Here is a 22046-nt window from a genome sequence, read left to right on the forward strand (position 1 = left end):
GGGCGGCGGGGAGCAGGGCTGGGCGGGGGGCGCCCCGGGGCCGGCCGCCATGAAGGGCAAAGAGCGCTCGCCGGCTAAAGCCAAGCGGTCGCGGGGCGGCGGCGGCGAGGACTCGGCGTCCTCCTCCTCGTCGGCGCGGGGCGAGCGGAGCGGCAAGAAGCCGAGCGGCTCCGGCGGCTCCAACGGCAGCGGCGGGAAAGCGGCGGCGGCGGCGGCCTCCACCGAGAGCAACAGCGGGAGCAGCCGGCGCGGCCCGCACCCGGACAAGGCCGGCCGCGCCGGCAGCCGCGAGTACGAGGCCGGGGCAGCGGCGGCGGGCGGCGGCGGGGGCAGCCGGCACAGCTACAGCAGCAGCAGCAAAACCGCGGAGCCGTCGCGGAGCAGCAGCAGCCGCGGCGGCGGGGGTGAGTCCCGGGCGCCGGCGGCGGCCCCGTCCTCCTCCTCCTCCGAGCCGGGCGCCGGCGGGGAGTACAAGACGCTGAAGATCAGCGAGCTGGGCTCGGTGCTGAGCGACGAGGCGGTGGAGGACGGGCTCTTCCACGAGTTCAAGCGCTTCGGCGACGTGAGCGTCAAAATCAGCCGCCTCCCGCCGGGCACCGGCGCCGCCGATGAGCGCGTGGCCTTCGTCAACTTCCGCCGGCCCGAGGACGCCCGCGCCGCCAAGCACGCCCGCGGCCGCCTCGTGCTCTACGACCGCCCGCTCAAAATCGAGGCCGTCTACGTCGGGGGCGGCGGAGGGAGCAGCCGGCGGCGCAGCAGCCGTTCCCCGGCGCTGCTGGACAAGGAGTCCCCCTACGGCACGACGGCCGTGGGGGTGGCGGCCGCGGCAGCCGCCGCTGTGCGGCACCCCCCAGCTGGGGCGACGCAGCGGGCCTTGTCCCCCGCCGGTAGCGGAGGAGCCCTGGGTTATCGAGACTACCGGCTGCAGCAGCTTGCCCTGGGCCGCTTGCCGCCTCCGCCCCCTCTGCCCAGGGAATTGGAGAGGGAGAGGGACTACGGAGGTTTCTACGAAGCGCGAGTGCGGCCGGCCTATGGGCTGGAGCGCGTGGCCGGTGTGGCGGCTGCCGGGGGCTTCCGCGGAGGAGGAGGGGGTGCCGGAGCAGCTGGCGAGGAGGAGATCAGCCCCGAGGATGACCAGAGAGCCAACCGCACGTTGTTTCTGGGCAACCTGGACATCACCGTGAGCGAGTCAGATTTACGCCGAGCCTTTGACCGTTTCGGGGTCATCACTGAGGTGGACATCAAAAGGCCGGGCCGCGGGCAGACCAGCACGTATGGTTTTCTTAAATTTGAAAATCTGGACATGGCGCACCGGGCCAAGTTGGCCATGTCAGGAAAGGTGCTTCTACGCAACCCCATCAAGATTGGGTATGGTAAAGCCACTCCAACTACCAGGCTCTGGGTGGGCGGCCTCGGGCCCTGGGTGCCCCTTGCTGCCCTGGCCAGGGAATTTGACCGTTTTGGCACCATTCGCACTATTGATTACCGCAAAGGTGATTCGTGGGCCTATATCCAGTATGAGAGCTTGGACGCGGCGCAGGCGGCGTGCACCCATATGCGCGGCTTTCCCTTGGGTGGGCCGGATCGCCGCCTCCGCGTCGACTTTGCCGACACTGAGCATCGGTACCAGCAGCCCTACCTGCAGCCTCTGCCCTTGCCGCCTCCTGCTCATTATGAGCTAGTGGCGGAGGCTGCTGCGTTTGGGGCTCACCGGGGGGCCCCACCAGATCCTCTTCGGGGGGCCCGGGACAGGACACCACCGTTGCTCTATAGAGACCGCGACAGAGACCTTTATCCTGAGACAGAGTGGGTGCCTCCGCCACCCCCTGTACGGGATCGGAGTAATCGGGCAGCTGCCTATGACCCGCTGGAAAGCCTAGAACGCCGTCGGGATGGTTGGTCCTTGGAGCGGGACCGAGGGGAGAGGGAGTTGGGCAGTAGTAGTAGGGATCAGCCTAGGAAACGGAGACTGGCGGAGGATGGAGGCCGGCACTTGGACCGTTCTCCGGACAGTGAGCGCTCTTCTTCATCCCGAAAGCGTCACTGTTTAGCCACAACCTCTCCCCCAGACCGCAGCCCTGAGCTCGTCGGAGGGAGGGAGCGCTATAGTAGTGACCCAGAACGTTCCTCCCGTTTGCTCCTGTTGGAGCGGCCCTCGCCTATCCGGGAATCGCGCAGGGGAAGCCTAGAGCGAGGCCAGAATGAAAAACGCGACCGCAAGAATTCCGCTGAAAGAGAGCGGAAGCATCGCGCTTCCGCCGCAGCTGCTGCGCAGGAGTGCAAAAGCCCAGCCAAAAAGGATGAGCGCGCTACGGAAGGAGGCGGCGGCGGAGGGTCGCGGCTCAAACCTCCGCCTCAGAAACAGCAGCAGGATGGAGCGTCGCAGGCCGGGGGAGCCCCCAAGCTGTGCTTGGCTTGGCAGGGGATGCTTCTGCTGAAGAACAGCAACTTCCCGTCCAATATGCACCTGCTTCAGGGGGACCTCAGCGTTGCCAGCAGCCTCCTCGTGGAGGGAGCGACTGGGGGTAAAGTAGCTCAGCTCAAGATCACTCAACGTCTTCGGCTGGACCAGCCCAAGCTGGACGAGGTCACTCGTCGCATCAAGGTGGCAGGTCCCAATGGGTATGCCATCCTTTTGGCCGTGCCTGGCACGTCAGACAACCGCTCCTTGTCTGGAGCTAGCGAGGCTGCCACCACCTCCACCCAGAGGCCCCTCAGGAATCTGGTGTCCTATCTAAAGCAAAAGCAGGCTGCTGGGGTGATCAGCCTCCCTGTGGGGGGCAACAAAGACAAGGAGAACAGCGGGGTCCTGCACGCCTTTCCACCCTGCGACTTCTCCCAGCAATTCCTGGACTCCACGGCCAAGGCGCTGGCCAAATCAGAGGACGACTATCTGGTCATGATCATTGTCCGTGGGGCATCCTAAGGCCCTCGTGTTTTCTGTACCCAACCCTGCCTACTCCTCCACACAGCCCCTCCAGCGTGTGCCAGGTGCTATGGGATACAGCCTTAGCCAGCCCTGTCATTATTTTAAATTAGATCTTTGTTTGTAGGTAACTTTCCCTGCCCGTTTTTCTGTTACTACATTTTTCTATAAAGGTAGACGCCAGAAAGGTTGGTTAGCCATTAGCGTGAATAGGATATGATGAGAATCCCTTCTCAGTGGGGATAGCAGGGAGGCTACGCCTGCTTTGATTTACAAAAGAAAAGAAAAACAAAAACTGGGGTTGGGGGGGAGGGAGGGAGGGACAAAACAAACTCCCGCCTTTTTAATTTTGATTCGTGTCCTTTTTTCATTTCATATATTATTTTTTTTAAAGCAAGTTCAATAGCTTGTCCTCTAGAGTTACAAACCTAAAAGACCAGATTTAAAGCACTCGGTAGTTTAAATGGAAAACCACACACTTAACAGTGGACTGGTGTCAACTCATTTTTGAGTCGTTGAAATTCTGGGAAGGCCTCGGGCCCGGCAGCCCTTTGGCCTGACTGATCCCTTTCATCAGGAGCCTGAATGGTTTCCCTCCGAGTTGCATGGCTCGAGGTTGATCTCGTTCAGGTGGCTAGCGCCTGCTCTTGGGTACGCTGCAGAACATTAATTCCTTTATTGGGTGTTTGATAAGTTCATCCAGTCCACCAAAATGCATGCACTGAAAGTATGCTTTTTAACAGGTGTATTTCTCCTATTCCTCTGAGTTCTATGGTATCCCATATATGCACTTTGGGTTTGTAGCAGTGACAATGTTTGGTAAATAGCTGAGGACTTTGTTACAAACCATGAATGTCTTGTGCTTACTCTCGTATGCAAGAAACAAGGAGGTGCTTTAAGAATAACTTTAGTTATATTGTGGTTTTTTGTTTTTACTGCCTTTTTCAAAGAGTTGCAGGTACAGTGGGGTCTGGTTCCACAGTGCAAACTCTAAGCGAGTATGCTTCTCTCCAGAGATGGCTTTTAATTCTGTAATAATTTAATTACATAAAAGTTCTCATTATCATTTTACCTCTTTGTTAATAGCAAGAAACTGCTGTCTGCTAGGGACTTTTCAGGTACAGTACAGTGGGCATTACATGAGGTTTTTTATAGTCATCTGGACTAAAGTGTTTTTAGTATCTTGGAGAAGTGTTAGAAGTACTCCAAAGTGCTGCGATTTGATCTTTCGTTTTTAGGAATCTATGAGGAAACAGTTTATCTTTTTCAAAGAACTTAGTTCACTTTCTCCTGCGCTTTTTCCCCCCTCATTGGGCACTTTTCTCCAGTTACCTTGGACACCTTGCTACTCCAGGCATTTATGAGGGAAGAAGGGATCTAAATCCCTGTTGTTCTGTTTTACACCTGAAAGGGGTTTGCAGCTAGCTTCTAAACTGAAGTGTAAATCTGACTGTATCTGTTTACGCTTTACAGGCCCTAAACTGTAATCTTGCACTTAAAGCCAGAATGTAATCTTGCACTTAGCCACATTTTCAGAAACTTGGGCAATGTAAAAGCGATGCTGTGTTACTCAGTAGATCTTCCAGTATCTTCCTGGGCAATTGTTGCAGGGCTGAGGGACAAGCGGATTTCTGTTTCAGCTTATGTGACAAAAAATTCACGTTCAAAATGCAGACTGGGTTGCTAATAGTATGTGAAGGAGGAGATGTCTTGAATGTATTTTATAGACAGAGCAATCGCTTTTCAAGTGTGACTATGCTTGCTTTAGATTTACTGTCACAGAAATATGAAATTTTGCAATATTGCTCTCCATAGTCACTCTTCAGAGGAGTGCTCCAGTTCAAATAGACTCTTTTTTTTTGACAAAAATGAGTAGATGTATCCCAACCGTTGTGGTGAACTTAAATGTGGCAGAATATCCTCAAAACAGGTTTTAGCGTTATAGCTACTTTTCTTTCTGAATGGAAATGTACAAGCCTCATCTAATGCTCTTAAATGTTTGAGGGCGAAATCTGGGATTTCTGGATTGTTGTCCTTCAATGTGAATGTAATAGATTTAGATGGCAGAATTCAGCTGTTCATCTTCCTATTAACAATGAGAATTTTTGGAAATGACACCAGTAACGCGAATAACTATGTCGTAGAAGATACGGAGTATTTACCATTTACTGCAAAGAATGTGTTTTAATTCCAGCAGGTGTCTGTGTTGTGTGTTAGCATGTAATCAACACTGCTGCTAACTCACTTTAAGTGTTTCTTGCATTTACAGTGAGTTTTCTCATTGCATTTGCCGCAAGAGTCACTTGCAAGTGCAGAGGTTTAAAGGAAAGCACCCTTTAACTGGAACCACTGGGGGTTCAAATCTATCCGAGACCATAAAAGAAGCACTAACCTTGTTTGTGTCTGACACTTAAACTTGCGAAGAACAGTGCTTGTTATGCTGATACGCAGTAGACACCTGCTTTTTAAAACCCACAAAACTTGGGGTCAGCGTAGCTTGTCCAAATTTAAAAGCAAACTCTTTTCGGCGGCTAGCTGGGGGGCATGGGAACCCTTTTGGAAAGAGCATCGTGGGTGCACTTCCATCGTTTCCTTGTAAAGTAGCAGTGGTTATATTTGCCGCTGGCTTTTATGGATGAAAATTGTGCTGCGCTGGAGGGTAATGCGGAACAGGCGAGGCTGTATTTGACTCCAGGTTTTCTGGCTCTTTATTTAATGGAGTACCTGCTTCTTTAAATCTGGTTTATTTGTGGTTGCTGCTCTGTTTTGTAAGCAAGGATTTTAACACCCTTTGAGGGTACTTAATGTCAAAACATAGCTGACTGGCAACATTTTTTTTGCCGGCACTTAGTCACATGCTGCCATCAGGTCTAGTACAGCTTTGTTGGCTGTGCTTTTCTCTTAGGCTATGAAGTGTGCACCATTGGAGTAACTGTCCACTAAAAGTCTTCTTGGCCAGGGCTGAATGCGAATAGAAGTCCCTATTTAATACCACTTCTATATAGAGCAAAACAGATGTAGCAGACGTTAGCTCTCTAGTTATATTCGGCATTATGTCACTCTCGTAAGAGCTCCGGATTTCTTTAGATGTGTGCAGCTGATGTTCCTATATTTCATTAGTTACCGCTTACTGAATTAGTGTGGAAAAAGGATGTCCTTTTCCTGAATCATTTCATGGTTGTGCTTTAATGCTCTGGGGGAAAGAACCTCAAATGACTCATACTTTTGTTTAAGATTTTAGGTTTTTTAATTGGAAACTTTATGCAACTTCCTTGGCCGCTAGCCAGCGGCTTTGTTTGCTCTGGTCTAGTGTATGGTCCGCTGTTCACTGACACTGTGGTGTGAACGCTGAGGTTACCTTAAACTACGGAAGTTTCAGGCTCCTCAGTTACAAATGATGATGCATCCTTGTGAGCATTGCAGAGGGAGAACGGAGTTACGTGTCAGACTGACAGATCGGTCCTACCCTCTCTCCCTTTTTTTTAAAAAAGGATGTTTAAGGACTGAAACTGCTTTGGAGACAACCTGCTCAGCCTCCTGTGGAGGGCAGAGGGGAGAGTGCGTAGATGTCTTGAGTTGGTTCGGGAACCATCTGGTTGATGGTAACTTGAGACAAAAGTACTTAAGTATTAATGGGGAAGATGAGTGAATCAAAACTGTGAAGATAGGCTTGAATAATCTGAGGACCAGGAGAAAGTTGCTTGGAATATCTTAGTTCCTGGCTTTGCTAAGAAAACCAGTGTTGAGAGCAGTACTCCTAGTGAGTCTGCTGTATGCCTGTTGAGCAGAAACAAGAGTGGAAAAAATCATTGCCGTGTGACTAGAGTTTTTGGGGTTCTTTCCCCCTTGTCTCCCTCTTTTTTTTTTTTTAATGACTTTCTCTGGGTAACAGTGAAGGACAGATATTCCAATGAAATATAAACTTAATAATGAAATGATTTTTGTATTGGGCTTAAAGTAGACCATATGGTTCTGAGGATGGTTAATTGAATATTCAACTTCATGCGGTTTTGTTTGTGTGAAAATGATGAATGAGGAATATTACTTGAATGGTAACAATTTTAAATTTTATTAGGTGTGTCTGATTTGACCTCTTCCATAATATTGGAGTTGTCTGCTGTTAGAGTAATGCAGCAAGATGAGAACAAAAGAGAAACTTGTAACACTACACTTCGTATTTCTGTTGATAAGTTGCCTTCAGGAAATGTTCTTTGAGGAAAGTCAACTGAATTATTTATAATTCAGTTGGTTTTTCTCGTGATGAATTATTTTGATGTGTCCCATTAACTGTTAGGAAAGTTGAATAATCATCAATACTGTAAGCCTAGTTTAACATTGGTCCAAAAACAGCCCCTGCACTACTTGTTATGCATCTATACATAGAAGGTGACTTCATTTCAAGGTTTTGTGCCCGTGGGTGGTATTGGTGCTTTTTGAAGTCCAAGTAGAATATTCAGAAAGGCCTTGTAGTTCTTTTATGTTCATCTGTATAATGTAGGGAGGGGAAAATCTGTTGTATACATTTGTATTGAAATAACATTTTCTTTCCTCCTGCAAGCAAAGCTGGTGGACTGCAGAAGACAACAGGATGGGATTCCAAGCTCTAATGGACCTTTGGGAAGAGAAGCTGTGGCTTGTGTGGAATTTACATGGGCCTCTTGATGGAAGAAAGCTTATCTGTTTAGTATTTGTGCATTTTACTAAAATGGCAGCTTTAAAAAAAAAAAAAAAAAGTTGTGTATCTGCTATTGTGATGCCAATGCCCGTGTTTTAAGTGGAAAAAAAAATGACCTCTTTGCTTTGTGCTGTGTACACAAGATTGCTGGAAAAAGTAAAGGAATACCCTTTTTATGGCTCACACAGCTTAAAAGTAGCTGTCACTCAAACATGCGCTCACAGTTGAGCTGATTTTGTTTCATTCTAAATAAATTGTTTCTTTTGAGGAAAATGGTTTTTCTGCCTGGAAGTGAATTGACGACAAACGTTTGACCCCTTTGTTTGCAGCGGAGGGGTACTCGCTGCTGCGGCTCCATGGTTGCTCTGATAGTTGCGGGTCTTGAGCAAGAAGCAGGGAGACCGGCGCTTTCGCGTTGACCAGCCTGTTGTACCAAATCTGAAGAATCTAGTTCGTTGTGTTGCCGTGGCACCCCCTTTGGTTGCAGTGGAGGGGGTCACTTGCTGCTTTACTCCTCATCTTTGCGAGGAAACGGTGCTGATGCTGGCATGCAAGAAGCAGGGAGGCACCCTGCGTCTCAGAACGGTGTACAAGTCTGGGGCTTCGCTGGTTTGAAGAGCTGGAGTTCCTGAATTTTAAGTTTCTGATTTATTTTGTTCACCCAACTTGTTTGGCTTTAGTTTTGATTATTTTTTTTTTAATTTTGAAGAAAAAAGTTTGAAATTGCGTTGAATCTTGCACGTAAACCTTTGCACCAAATTGCCAAAAGAAAAAGAGAAATGAGTCCTTAAAAATGTTTAAATGATGTTAATAAAGCCTTTCCTGACATACGCGAGGCGCTCCTCCATCTCCAGGGGCTTTGCAGCAGTTATGCAGTGATGGGTTTAGTTCTGAATGGATGAAGAGTTCCTGAGAGCTAGAGTTGGTAATTTAAAACCTTTTGCGTTGGTGTCCGTGCCTTATTTTGACCGGTTTTGAAGCAAATGTTCCACACGCCTCGGATGTGCATGCACCCTGATCGCGTCCCAGGTACGACTGCATGTTTGCTTGCAGTCACCTCAATGTGTAGTACAGATTGTAAGAGGAAAAAAATGGAGGCATCCCGAAAATATTGTGTGCTGTAGTTCCTGCATTATCCTGTATGGGGGCTCCTGAAGGCTGTTCCAGTACAGGAGTACAACTCCATGTTTGCTGCAGGAGACTTCGGGGCATATTTGACAACAGCAGAGACCAAGAGGAAGCTAACACTGCTGCATCGTTGGCTTCAGAAACCTCTCGTGTTATGCTTGCCGGTCTGTTAGAATTAACTAGTCGCTGTCTGCCGTGCAGATGAAGACACCTTGAAATTGCAAGCTTGCCCTGATTGCCTTGACACAGTTTAACCTTCTGTGGATTAAGAACCTAGTACTGTCCTGTAGCCATGCAGGCCGATTGCTAGGCAGCAGGTGCTTTTCTACAAAAGGATGCCATGGTTGTGCTCTGCAAGGTGTCTGTTCCTGGGGCAAACAGCCGTGTAAATCCCTAAAACAGGTAAGGGGGTCGAAGAGGTTGGACTGAATTGCGATGTAAACGGAGATGGTTTTGTTGTTCACCTTTTTCTTTTGATTCTTGTGTCTACTAACCTTTACTAACGTGTTCACTTGGGTCAAAGTGCCACTTCCATCCACTCTGGGGATGGGAGTGAAGGAACGAACTCTTTGGTGTAGCCTCTGTGTTTGCTGCTGACGTTCCTGTTAAGGAACGCAAGGTTTCTCTGCCTACCTGGTAAAAGATGCTGCTCAAGTAAAACTCCAGGTGTTCAGCTTGGCGAGCTAGAGAGCTGGTTTTCTGAGTTCATGAACTGTTTGAATTAACACCAACTTAACCCAAAATGCTACCTGAAATTTGTGGATATGTGGATATGGAAGCCAAGCTGATGATTAGCAAAGCTACTCTGTGTATGTTCATGGGATGTTGGCATAAATTACGCTGTTTGTTACAAATGGGAACGTTTTTAGATATTGCTGGTAATGAGAGGAGGGAAATGGATAGGGGAAACCCCTGAGATGGACTGTACTTCCAGAAGTTGGTGTTTATTGTAGTTAAAGCTTGTATCTTTGCAATGTCCTGTTTCATGTGCTGTTGAGATATGACCTCTGGATGTGGTGTCACTTGAAATGTTGTACAAAAGGTTTGGGGCTTGTAGTAATAATGGGAGGCGTGTTTGAACCTCTTCTCCTTTAACTCACAGGGCATTTCATGCCAACAGGAGATGAGTGATCTGTTAGTATAACCCAAATAAAGGAGGTGTTTTCAAAAAGCTGGTTAGCTACTTGGGTGTGTGGTTCAGGGGTTGGGCCCTCTCCCACCTTTTGGTTATGCTTCAACTTGTTGTCTTATGGGAAATGAGCTGGTGGTGGCTGTTCCAGACAAGATCCTTGTCTCTGACTCGGAATTCACTGTGTATTTAACCAGGAGATTGTTTCCAGTCTCCTATACGTTGTGTATTCGGGCGACTCGTAGGTAATTTTGGGATGTGGTTGGTGTAGGATGGTTCTGCTATGGCTGCTTTGTAATGGCAAGGTTTTTTTTGTTTTGTTTTTATGTACTTTGTCTGCTCCTCTGCCTTCTGGATTGGTTAGAGGGACACTTTACCTGCCAGTTACATCTATGTTTTTGTTAAAGCTAGTCTCTTTTTAAGGATTAACGGTGCTCTGTGCTCTATATGCATCATATTAATTTGGTTAATGAGACTTCAGGCAAGCAATCTGGGGAAAATGGATTTATAAAGAGAACCGTTTAATTAACTGCACTGCAGTGTAAAGCGATGCAAGTGGATTAGATGGGAAACCGGTTATTTGAATTCACACATTTTCTCGAATTGTGCTTTTTACCAGCTACAGCTGAATTATAACTAAGTTTAATACGTCAGATGGCCCAGATTCTGCTCATAGCTAATAGCAAGATTATGTTTGCACAGTGCTGCTAGTTTACTGTAAAATGGCAAATGCTTTTTGAGGATATGTTCTCACCATGTGTCCTGGTGTGACTCGATCAGGCAAGTCATCTGCAAAAGGGTTAGGGAAAGAAGTGGAAAATATCTTTGGCAGATCTCTTTGTAGTTTCTATTGCGTCCACTTCTGTTATTGTCTGCTAGCCTTATGCCTGAGTTTAAATATAGTTTGCCTGAGAACTGGGTGAGGAAAACTCTTCAGACTCAGTAAGCCCTTGAGGGACTTGGTCAGCTGTACCCTGTGCGATGGGTTATCGGAGCTGATGAATTGACGCGTGGGCCCTGTGTAGGAGCCCGTTGACGTTGGTCCTATTTGTACGTGCTCTGATGAAGCTGAGGTGTCTTTAGTCGGAAGAAAGTGTTAAGTATGTGGTGGCATATGTTTCTTGTGTTTTGACAAACCTTTGTGTCTTACTCCAGTGATGCATTAATTAAACGTGGCTGAAGAAGCGCGGTGTGGGTGCTGACACGATTGTGTTGCCGTGGGTTAATGGGTTGCCGTCTCTCAGCTGAGCTCTGCTCCTTTTCCCTGTGCTTTTGGTTTTAAGCTAGGGTGTTTTGTTCTGGGATTAGGATGGGTTGTGTGTGCATGTGGTCAGCTTCCACAGATGAGCTGATGAGCCGTAAGTTAGTTGTGGGTGACGGATATCTCATCCACTCATTTCCCTGCCTTGACCTTCATACCTGGGTCTGCAATCTGATCTTAAGATCAGTCTATAGATTTTTAACTTGGTTTTAGCTATCTTCAGTATTTCCTGTACTCAGATACAATGATAGGTCAGGCCTACTTTTAGCAGCGTGTACTAATTAATCTAAAGAGAATCCTGCGTGGTATCTTGAATTGGCCGTTTTCCCTGTGACGAGTGAGCGTTTAGGTACATGAGCCTGTATCTTCTTTCACATGAAAGTGCTGCACTTCAAGCCTATCAGGTTAGGAATTTAGTATACCTCAGGACCCCGTTTAGGGTACAAAAGGATTTCTGGTTATTAAAACCCATGTCATTGAACAGGCTGTTCAAAGTTTCATGAAGGTTATGGCTAAGATCTGGCTGTGAGTAGAGGAGAATTGCCCTGGGGATGGTGCTGCTGCTTGTAGTCCACTGGGCCTAGGGATTGCTCTTGGTCTTTGACTTCAATATAAGCAGGCTAGTGTCTGTGAGCAGAGCCGGGCGTTTCAGTTCAGTGAACCCGGTGCCTCTGTCGGCCTCAGCAGAGCTTCGGTGGAAGCTGGGCTCTTGAACCGTAGTAGCTGCCGTAGCCGAGGCATGCGAGGAGGGCACAGCGGGGAAGGGTACGCCGTTGCTTCCTGTGCTCCTCCTCTTGGGTGGATGAATAAAAGACTGCATTTCTCTCATCTGCCACCCCGACTTCCTTTCTGTTGCGCTAAGACGTATTTCGAAAGAAATTGGAAGAGCCGCGTTCCTCACTGTCAGATAGCTTTTAACAAATGCCTCGGCCCTCCCTCATTTCAAAGAGAATCGGGGCAGAAGAGGCAGCTGCTCGGGGAGGGCTGGTTGCCCACACTGCCTAGCAGCGGGCTGAGATGTTAGCGGTGCTCGTTGGGCCCTGGAGAACCTGGCTGTAGATGCTGCATCCATGAGACTTGCCCTCCCCTTGGCCGTTTTGTCCATAGCTCCCTTTCACTGCTCGGCTAAAGGCTCGAGGGATTAGAGAGGATTTATTGGAGCTGCATTAGTCACTTGAGTGTCATAAAGATGCCCTTTGGCTCTTCCGAGATGGAGTGCGGTCCTTGCCCTATCTCGCCATGTGGGTCGTACCTGTTGGGGAAGGTTTGTAAAAGTTCGGTGATGACTTAGGAGGCAAAGTCTCTAAATCACTTTGGAAGTGGAGACTTTGACCCGTGAATTACATCTCTTTTGAAAACTGTCCGTGGGCTTGAACAAGAGTTGTTGATCTTGGTGGTCGCCGCAGACTCAGGACCTTTTAAGTGAGGATCAGGCTCTGTCAATCTGTGTCTTAAAGCTAAAACTTCTGGGAGGATTTTCAAATGTCTCCATCTTAGTTATTCCCATTAGGTTAGATGATAAATCCCTATCAACGTCCATGAAAGCAGTTACGCCACCTTTGAACGCTTTTAAAAAAACCTCACGTTCTGTGGAGGCTTTCATCTGTCTAGAAGTAGATCTTCTTCATTCAGGCTTTGCTGAATTTCAGTGTAATAACTTTCTGTAGCCCGTATCCAAATGATCGGAGAGACTCGGCTTGAGGACATGTTCCAGGCAGGGAGAGAAACACACACCAAAAAAAAAAAAAGGGAGGGGAAAAAAAAAACCCAAGCCGAGCGTTGTTGTTATCAGTGTGTGTAAGGACAAGTAAACAGTCAAAACCGCACACGGTATCTGCCAGACGGGTGAAGGAAGAACAGCCGTGCTTCCTGTTGCTGGAAGGCCGTGTTGTCATATCCTTACTGAGCTGTTTTAAATCGCTTTGTGCTTTGTTCTTCTGAGTGAGGGTAAAAGCAGGAACCTCAGAAGCATAGTTAGATGAAGCACCTTATTTGGGGTGTGTTGTGCATCTCCATCGGAAAAAAAAAAAAAAATAGACGGGTGCCCGTGTAGCCGTTAAAGCGTCGTTATTCTTCTTTAAACTATCCTCAGAATTACGTAGACCTTTTTTCCCCGATAGCTAATGAGTGTCCTGCAAAGCTTCAAAGCGGTGGAGGAGCTTTTTGCCCAATATCGCTAGAGGCGATCAGTATTAGTGCATTTTGGTATATAATGAAATGAAGGTGCCAAGAAACGGACAGCTCGAGATCCCAGGCGGCCGGATTAAACTGAAAACCTCCTGGTGCACGTCCTTTTCTCAGCCCACCGTTTGCTTCTTGCTCAGCTCCGGCAATTCGCACGGCTCTTGTCCGCGTGAGGAAAAAAAAGACTGAAGTTATTTCAGGCTAGCTCTTGGAGTGGATTTTTATTCTGCGGTAAGGATCGTTGCTTATTAGGTGATAAACATCAGGATTGGCTTTCTCTGTGCTTAGAGCCTTAGTTTAGCGGCAGCCAGCATCGGCGAGGAGGAATGTGACAGTCCCAGATGTGGTCATTGGTAGGGTTTTCTTTGGGAAGGGAGGTGAAATATGTAGAGTGGCAGGGAGAGGGGCTGTTTGTGTAGTGAGGAATGGCTAAAGTCATGTTTTAAAGTCTCTACCCTGACTTTGAATGACCCAGAGCAGGTTTCCACAGATGAAGAAGCAGGAAGGGAAGCCTACAGCTGATGCCAGAGCCCTAAAAAGCCTATGACGACTGTGCTTTTATATCAAATAATTCCGGTGCGAGCGAAGGATTTATGAAGTGGACTCTTCAGCGTGATCTCCGATTGCGCTGACTTCCATAGCTTTTATAGAAAGAGCCAAAAAAGTCTTAACAGCTCGTTATCCTGGCCAACGCAAAATTGGCCGGAGCCGGATTAAGGTCGGACAGGTGCCCACATCATAAATCAGCCCCCTCGAAATACCTTTCGCAGGGACGGAGCAGGATTTGAGCGGGCCGGGGTGAGCGATCTCGCGTAGAGGCCGTTTCGAGCGGGAAGGAGAACTCGCACTTGGCTGCTGTGTCTTGTATCACTTCTCTCTCCTCCTTGGCCGGAGACCTATAGCTCCTAGGATGTCTTTCATCACTATACTTGGACACTTTTTTTTTCCCGTGCTAGAATGAAGGATAGCAGCCTTGCAGCCAGGCCGACTGGACTTTAATTATACGTTCCTCAGTAGCCTAAAAAGCACCAGCGGTAGCTAGCTAATTCTTAACTACGGCATCATTTCCTAGAATTTGTCACTGGACAAAACCGAGTTCATGTTTTGTTCTCCTCTTCCTCATCTTGTGCTAAATTTAAGCAGGAATCAGGCTGCGAGTTCCCTTTCTATTGTTACTAAGAAAACTTTTCATCTAAATAAAGCAGGGTTTTTTTCAGAGGCACTCAGGGGGTTAGGCTAGCTTTCTGTGGGAATGCAGTGACCGTTGGATGCTGTTTCATTAGGCTTCTTGCAAAAAGCAAAACAAAAAAAACCCCTTTCATTGCTCGGATATATCGCCAGTGAACTTTGCTATCTGGCAGGTAGCTGTGTCTTTTGGAGAGATCTTTATCATTTGGTCTTGGTACCATCTTCGTGGTGTTAATTTTAGAAAGTTTGGGTTTTTGTTTTGTTTTGTGTGGTTTTTTTGTTTTTTTTTTTTCCAATCAAGGACCTTTCGGTAACTTCCAAATCTTCTTTTTCATCGTTATAAGAACTCAGTGCAGCTTCCTTAGCAGGTTATCCACAAGACCTTGCACGTGCAAACGATGCGCTCGGGGCGGTGGGATCTTACACCGAGTGATCCAGATAGAGAGCCAAGTTTGGTGTTGGTTTTACGAGGGCTTTTTATTATTTATTTATTTATTACAAATTGGGGTGTTTTTTTTCCCCAGAAGGATCTCTGGTGGCTTGTTAGCAATGCAAAGTGAGTACCGAGATGATGCCTGAGCGGTACGTGTAGGTCGGGAAGCACGAGGGAGTCCCAGCCTCTGCCGTTCAGCCGCCAGCCTCGTCTTTCTCGGGGACGGGAGGGAGGTCTGAGAGGGCACCGGGTGTTAAGCGAAGCTATTTCTGTGCCAAAGATCGTATTAAGCCATTGCTGCTCCTTTTCTCTGCCGCATGGGAGCAGGCACAGAGGGGATTTGCTGGTCAGGCTGGGAGATTACAGCGAGGTTTCTTGTAAACTTGCTTGTGTCCCGGCAAACCCTGCTTTAGCGTTATCCTAATGGCATGTGGTGCTGTTTACTGTGCAGAAAGGGTCTTCTGAAGTTTTCTGCCAGATGACTTCCCTGGGGTGGAAAGAGCCTTCCTCCAGGCAGATGTTCTCATCATCGTTTGTCGCTCTAACACGCGTGTTGTGTGCGCTTTGCAAGTAAATAAATGGCTTGAGCTTTCGAAGCGGCGAGGAAAACTAAAGCATCCGTTCTGTGCTTGCTTTCCCAGCCAAAGGTGGGAGAAGAGAGAAACGCATCCGACTGCTGGAGGTTATCCTGAGCCCACGGGGTCATGAAGAGAAAAAGGCTTGAAGTCTCTCCTCCTCTTCCTCCCTCCGCCGCAGTTTGATGGTAGGATTGCGCGCAGGGCAGCTGGGAGGGCTTGTGGGGTTTTCCGGAAGCGATGGTGGGGATTGGTTTCCTCAGGCTCTTTGGACCGATAAGAGGAGGCATCAGAAATACCGTGCAGTCGGGGCTTGAGCAGCGTACCTTGCCTCTGCAGAACAGTTTCTCAGGCAAATGCTAAAGGCAGCTGGTAGTGCCCGTCTGCGGGGTAGGAAGCCGTGGGAAACGGGAACTCCTGAGCTGGTTGCTCTTTTGCAGAGGGAGACAGAGGGTGCAAGCGCTTTGGAGAAGCATTTTTCTAAATACAGGAAGGCAAGCAGTGGCAGGTGTTACTCGGATGAAGAGCGCAAGCGAGGAGAACAGGGGAGCGCGCTCTTCCTTTAAAACCCCCGAGGTTTTGAAGGGAGCCCATTTGTTGGAGCAGATGGGTAGAAGGTCTGTCATGCCACATCCCTTTGGGAGCTGCTTCCTGGTGGCAAGCGAGCTGAAAATGTAGCAGTGCTTGTGTTGAAATTAGGGCAGTGTTGGATGAGCAGGGGCTTATTTAGGGGGAGAGGAAGGAAGAGATTAGAGCTTGAAGACAGGTGCTATAAATCATGCAGTGGGAGATTGGCGGGGCGCTGCGAGGATGTGGTGCGTTAGCCCTTCTCCATCCAGGGCTTGGTTTGGTCGCTGGACCGTTAGACAGCTAAAAGCACTGCTGAGCTCAAATGTGTGTTGGAGAGATGCAGAATTTGGGGCTTTTTGAAGCTTCCAGTTTGGAAAACCTGAAGGCAAGCCTAAACTATTAAAGCCTGAATAGTTCCTATTACAGCAGCAAAAGCGTGGTCTTTAATTTGTTCAGTAGGAGTGTGATGAACTGAAATATTTCAGCAGGCAAAAACTTGAATTTGCAAATGAAAGCTTCATCCCTGCTGCAGAAGATCTTAGCTGAACGCTTAGTGCGGGACTGGCTTGAGACAAATCACCCAGTACCTGCTCTTCTCCCAGTGTCTTAAACGCCTCATAAATAGTCTTTTTATCCTTAAACCCCAGTTGCTTGGAAAATGACCCACTAGAGATGTTCTTGTGGATGCAAGTATTCAATGATACAACTGAAACACAATACGGTATTTGATGCAATGGTTAGGAAGTAAAAGGACTATTTCTGAAGCGTTCGTTGCCTGTGGATTTCTGCAGGAGGTGGAGGAAGCTGTGAATAGGCAGAGCTCTGAAAAATTAGGCACTTTGTAGCGTTTATATTCCCCAGCTACTGCAAATTCAAAGCTAAATATTTTCCTCGTTTAAGCATGCACAGTTCTGTTGGAAGCATTTAGTTGCAGGGCTGCTGAATTTGGCCCATTACCTCGGAGCGAATTTTCTTGCCTGCAGCAATGTCTTAGCTCCTCGATACTGTTGTAATGTTCTGTAACTTTTTATTGAACACATACCATTTTAATTTCGTGCTTGAAATAACCCATTGGACAGTTTAAATGAACGCTTCTATAGGGGAAACAATTCCCTTTGTGTTTAAAAAAAAAGAAAAATCATGCCTGTGGCTGAAACGGTTGCCATGTTTTAAAAAACAAAAAAAGAAAGAAAAAACCTACAATATCCCAGATTTCTGTAATAAATTCAAATAGCTGGTGATAATGCAAAAGTTGAAGCCTCTGTCCTGGGCAGAAAACCAAAGCAGCTGTATTGCATCTTGCCCATCCAAATTAAATTAAAAGGAGGCTGGCTGAATACAGGCGTAGCACTTGCTGCCGGGCTCTGAAAGCTGCCTTCACGTGCTCATCAACTCCCAGGGAGTTATCCAAGGGATGGGGAGAAGGGAGGATGAGTCTGATGAAGTACTAGCCTTTAACCTGTAGTTTTGCAAGACTTTTAGAGCTAGAGGCGGCATGGCCTGGTACGGGGCACTCCTACAAGGTATTTGGGATCCAGTTTTTCAGAGCTCAGCAGCCTGCCTTGTTCATGATCCTAGGTGCTCTTCTCTATCTGTTGCCTTTGCTGCCCTTTCTTTGGATTAGATAGTAGAGTCTTTGGAGCAGGGAATTATATTTGATGTGCTCAATGTAATACGAATAGTCCTATTTCTTTTTATGATTATTTGTTTGCCATATTGAAGTACTGGCTTTAATTAGAATTGCTTTTAGTTCCAGGTCGTCTGTGCTGTGACAGATAACACCATGCCCAGGGCGGTCAGGAGAGCTAGCGGTCCCCATGCAGAGTCCTCGCCGAAAACAGGTTTTTGTGGAACTACTGTTTTTTGTGAACTTAGTGAAGTTTAAACATTCTCCCTTTTTGCACTCTCTTTGCATCCCTCCCTGGGGATAATGAAGCCATAGCTGACTATAAGGAGCTCAAATCTCTTGCTGTGTTTCAGCACTTCTGAGGACCTTGACTACCTCATCCCAAAAGGTCCGTCAGCCTTACTTGCTCTTGCTGGCTAGGACAGCTGGTGGGATGGCTGTGACTTGCTGACAGGGAGCTGTAATGTAGAGCAGAACCAACGCAGGGGGATTAAATCCGAGCTACAGAAAGACGAGGGACAGGAGCAAAGTTGGCCAAAGTGAAGCCCGTGTCCTTCTAGATCATGGGCGTTATTCATTCGAGCTGAAAAAAGCTTTATGCTACGTATTTCTCAGGTCGCTTTAATCACACATGCAGCAGAAACATCTAGATGTACTAACTTTTAATCTGACATCTACAAATTTTAATTTTTGCCACTGCTTTTATTTCCTGGTGCAGAAGGTCTGGGCTAGCGATCGCTTTCTGATCGTGGAGGCAAGTCAGAGGTAACCCTTTAAAATTTCCATTGCGGCAGGATCTCCTCAGCCAAGCGTGGTAACTTTGTTGAGGTTGTCTTTTTTTAGCTTCCATTTCTGGGCCGAAGGCTCAAAGAAGAAGGAAATAGGTGAGATGAGAGCACAGGCTCCAGCAAAGAGGAAAGAACAGACATATGTCTGAGTGTAGTCATACAGCCACCCTGGAGGAGAAAAGATTGTTACTAAAGCTGTTGGACTTTCTCGCAGAAAATCAGTTTGGGAGGTGGGTGGGAAGGAAAAGATGTGTGTTCTCATTAAAGAATTCCTCAGATGTTTTCTTTAGGTTCCCTTAACTCTTCGTGCATCTGTCGCTGGGGAGCGTTTCCAACCGATGCATGGAAAGTTAAGGCTATTGCCATTGGCAGAATAGGCAAACTTATAGGGCGCTCTTCCTTGGGCAGAGAAAGAAGGGGAGCTGATGTCTCCTGATCCTTGTAGTGGACACACCTGACTGCATTTAATCCTTGACTTGTCTTTTCCCTGGTTTAAATGAGCGGGTCAGGAGTAGCTGCAGCGAGTGTGAGATCTCATGGGACTAATGAGATTTACTTGCACGTGTTCGTATTTGCAACATCTGGACTACAATCTCCAGATCCTCCAGGCCTGCCTGCTTGTGAGCAGACCCGATTTAGTGCAGCCTGTCTAATATGAGAGATCCCAGACCTGGTGCTTGGAACGAACTTGCTTAAAAGTAACCTTGCAAACACTTAATTAAAAGGAGAACCCGAGCTCCATAAAGACTCAGGAGTCTACATGGGGGCAGGTCACCTTTTGAAAGGACCTAATATCGAAGTGTTTTGTTTAGTTACAGCGTGTAATCTAGTATCTCGACAATTTTAAATACGGATATTTGCTCAGTTTGAAACTGAGATATACAAAGTGATGAAAGCTGCTGCTGCACGTAATAAAAACCATAATACGCTTTCAAATCTAGCATAAGCAAATTGAAATTCAGCCAGCGAAGCCCATGGGGTTGCCACGATTTGCACTAGCAGCAGATCCGGCCCCGGTTTGGCAGTCTTAAAACCAGCCCCAGTTAGGAAAGGAAACAACAGTACGGCCCCCAGAAATCCTGTTTTTAGCCGCGCGGGAGCATTGTTGCCGCCGTCCTCTGCGAGGGCCGAGGCTCGAAGCGGTTTCCCACTTCGGAAGTAGTGTGCCGCTAAGGATTCAGGTCGTGTGACAAACGAGACGTCCCGAAATTTTCCCCTGCTGCGGATTTTGCAAAATCTGTCGGTGGGCATGTGCGTAGGGGAAAGGCTGGGCGCTCCCTCGCTGCTTTGCTCTGCCCTTTGCTTCCCCGCAGTGCTGCTGACCAGTTCCAGCTCCTTGTCCCGCGTGCTCTTTTCTCAGGGATATCATTTGAGCTCCGCGTGCCCTTCAGCCAGAGGGGCAGAGCCAAAAAGCCACGTTGCTCCCAAAGACGGAGCTTCCTGCTGGAAGGGGGATCCCGTGCCAGGGCTCCCGGGACCATGGAGTCGGCGACGTGGGTGTTTCTGGCTTGGGATCCTTATGTTTTGCCAAGTGATTCGTTCTCAAAGGTGGGATTGTGTTGCCCAAAAGCCTGGGCTGCAGGAGTGATGCTAACCAAGTCAGTCGTAACATGTAGATGGCCAGGACAGAGCCCTCCATTTCTGGAGCACTTTTTTTTTTCCCCCCTTCTTTTTTTTAGATCTCCTTCGGGATATTTTTAAATGTGGGATTTTTTTTTTCTGTAAGCTGTACTTAGTGCTGAAAAAACAGCATTGCTTCCTGGCTGGCAGCGTACCAGTAGATGGCGATTGCCTTTCCATCGCGTGACACTGCAGCCTCTTAAAGCACATACGGTGTCGGTGTCCCCTCTCCCCTGTCCCCAACGGGGGAGGGAAAAAAAAAAAAAAAACACCGTGGAAAAATCTTCCTGCTGCCGAAAGCTTAATTCGAAGCTAATGGTGAGCAAATTTCAGCAAAGCAGTGGTTTTGTAAGCGATGCCGGTAAATCCTTGGTGCAGGAGCGGTCCGATCTAAGCAGTCGCCGCGCTTGCTTGGGCTGCGGTCAGGGTGTTGAAATTGCCCTGGCACTCTGTAATCAGTGGAGGGGCAAGGCACCTCTGAATTTGGGGGCTTTTTTTGTTTGGTTGGGTGTTTTCCCCACTGCAAGTCCTGAGTAGGGACTATCTAGTGTGGAGACACAGGTGGAACTTAGGCCAGGGCATTTAAACTCGTCTTAATACAGCTTTTGAGTGATTCCTTCCTCTCCCACTTCACCACCCAGGTTCGTTAGGGCTGGACTTGTGCATGCTGGTTGCTGGAAGCTCTTTTGTAACCTTGGGTTATGTGGAGTCTTCTTTTGCTATTTGTGTTGCTTCTGGAAGTAAAATATACTCCGTTTCCTTAGCTTGCCTGTGACTTGCTCAAATGATGTTTGTTCTGTCTTGTTCCATTTTGGGTTTGTTTTCCAGAACGGCAGAAGCATCCGGCGGTGTTGGTAGACAAGCAGTTAGGAGCGAGCCACCAAACACTTCACCTCTGGGCTTTCAATCAGGGTGGCTGCGTCCGGGCTTAAGGGCTTTTAGTTAAGCAGATTTGCAGGTAAGTCACCTTTTCCTTGTATTTTGATTAGACTTTGTTCTAGTATGCAAAATAAGCGCTTTTAACCTTTCTGGCTGGCATTATGTGCTGGGCTCCCTAGCATAAAAGTACTTGAGCGTTATAAAATTCTAGGAATTGTACTTCTAAAGTCAAGGCTTTAGGTAAGTCCTGGAGAGGCCAGCAGCAGTCAGAGGCATGAAACCTCAAGATCTTGCACGGTGGTTAAATCCCATTTAGTATTCTTCAAGGATCAGATGCTTTTGCAGACTTGGAGAGTTAATAGGTAGCTTCTAGTCACATTCTGTTTTCACACTTAATGCGGCTGTATTTGAGGAGAAAATTGCAGGATTTATTTTGCATCACAGACCTGGATCGTGAACCTTAAATTGTTTCTCCTCTCTTCTCTGAGAGCAAATCAGTATGTTATCAGCGAGGGAGGCCGGAAAAATGAGTTTGCTTCTTGGCTTTATTTGGTTGTTATTTAGCCCATCTGTAAGACTGACTTCTGTCTAAGGTTTTTAGCAGGAAGCCTGCTTGCTTTACAAAATCTAGAAATGTTATGGGTTGGCATCTTCAGCAAACAGAAGTCTTTCTAATTAGTGAAAAACATATTGGAAACAGATGAAAGTAATAGCTACATTAGCATGTGTAGTGCACGGATAAAAGATAGCTAAATTATTTAGCTCTTTTCATACTGTACATTATTCTGCAGGAGAATTTACTGAGACAGTTGTATTGCTTTCTGGTGGACATGCATCTTGCATCAGCAGAAGAAATCTTAGCCGATACAGGCTATATATCTCTGTGACGGTGTAAAGCACGCTGTCAATTAAATGCTTCTGTTGCTCTAAATAGCATCCCTGTACAGAGTTTTGCCAGCAGAGAAATATCGATTAGGGACATCAGCTTTTCGCATGCCCGCAGTATAGCAGCGTTGCTAAAACTTTACAGCACAGAGCTGGTGTTTGCGGAGTACTGGGCAGC

At 47.6% G+C, this 22046-nt stretch overlaps 2 protein-coding genes across 2 annotated transcripts in view; one reads left to right on the forward strand and one right to left on the reverse strand.

The window, feature by feature from the left end:
- RBM15 (RNA binding motif protein 15) overlaps positions 1 to 22046 on the forward strand; it is a 23904-nt gene continuing 1858 nt past the window's right edge. The window contains exons 1-5 of the mRNA XM_026056577.1: positions 1 to 3053; positions 7485 to 9131; positions 15566 to 15687; positions 17820 to 17910; positions 20933 to 21062. Coding sequence (XP_025912362.1) covers positions 50 to 2926 — 2877 coding nt within the window. The 5' untranslated portion in view covers positions 1 to 49 and the 3' untranslated portion in view covers positions 2927 to 3053; positions 7485 to 9131; positions 15566 to 15687; positions 17820 to 17910; positions 20933 to 21062. The remainder of the gene's footprint in view (positions 3054 to 7484; positions 9132 to 15565; positions 15688 to 17819; positions 17911 to 20932; positions 21063 to 22046) is intronic.
- SLC16A4 (solute carrier family 16 member 4) overlaps positions 17823 to 22046 on the reverse strand; it is a 12258-nt gene continuing 8034 nt past the window's right edge. Inside the window, exon 9 of the mRNA XM_026056662.1 lies at positions 17823 to 18652. Within this exon, the coding sequence (XP_025912447.1) occupies positions 18498 to 18652 (155 nt within the window). The 3' untranslated portion in view covers positions 17823 to 18497. The remainder of the gene's footprint in view (positions 18653 to 22046) is intronic.

This window comes from Apteryx rowi, unplaced genomic scaffold, assembly GCF_003343035.1.
Source record: "Apteryx rowi isolate R43461 unplaced genomic scaffold, aptRow1 scaffold_132, whole genome shotgun sequence".
NCBI classification, from domain to species: domain Eukaryota; kingdom Metazoa; phylum Chordata; class Aves; order Apterygiformes; family Apterygidae; genus Apteryx; species Apteryx rowi.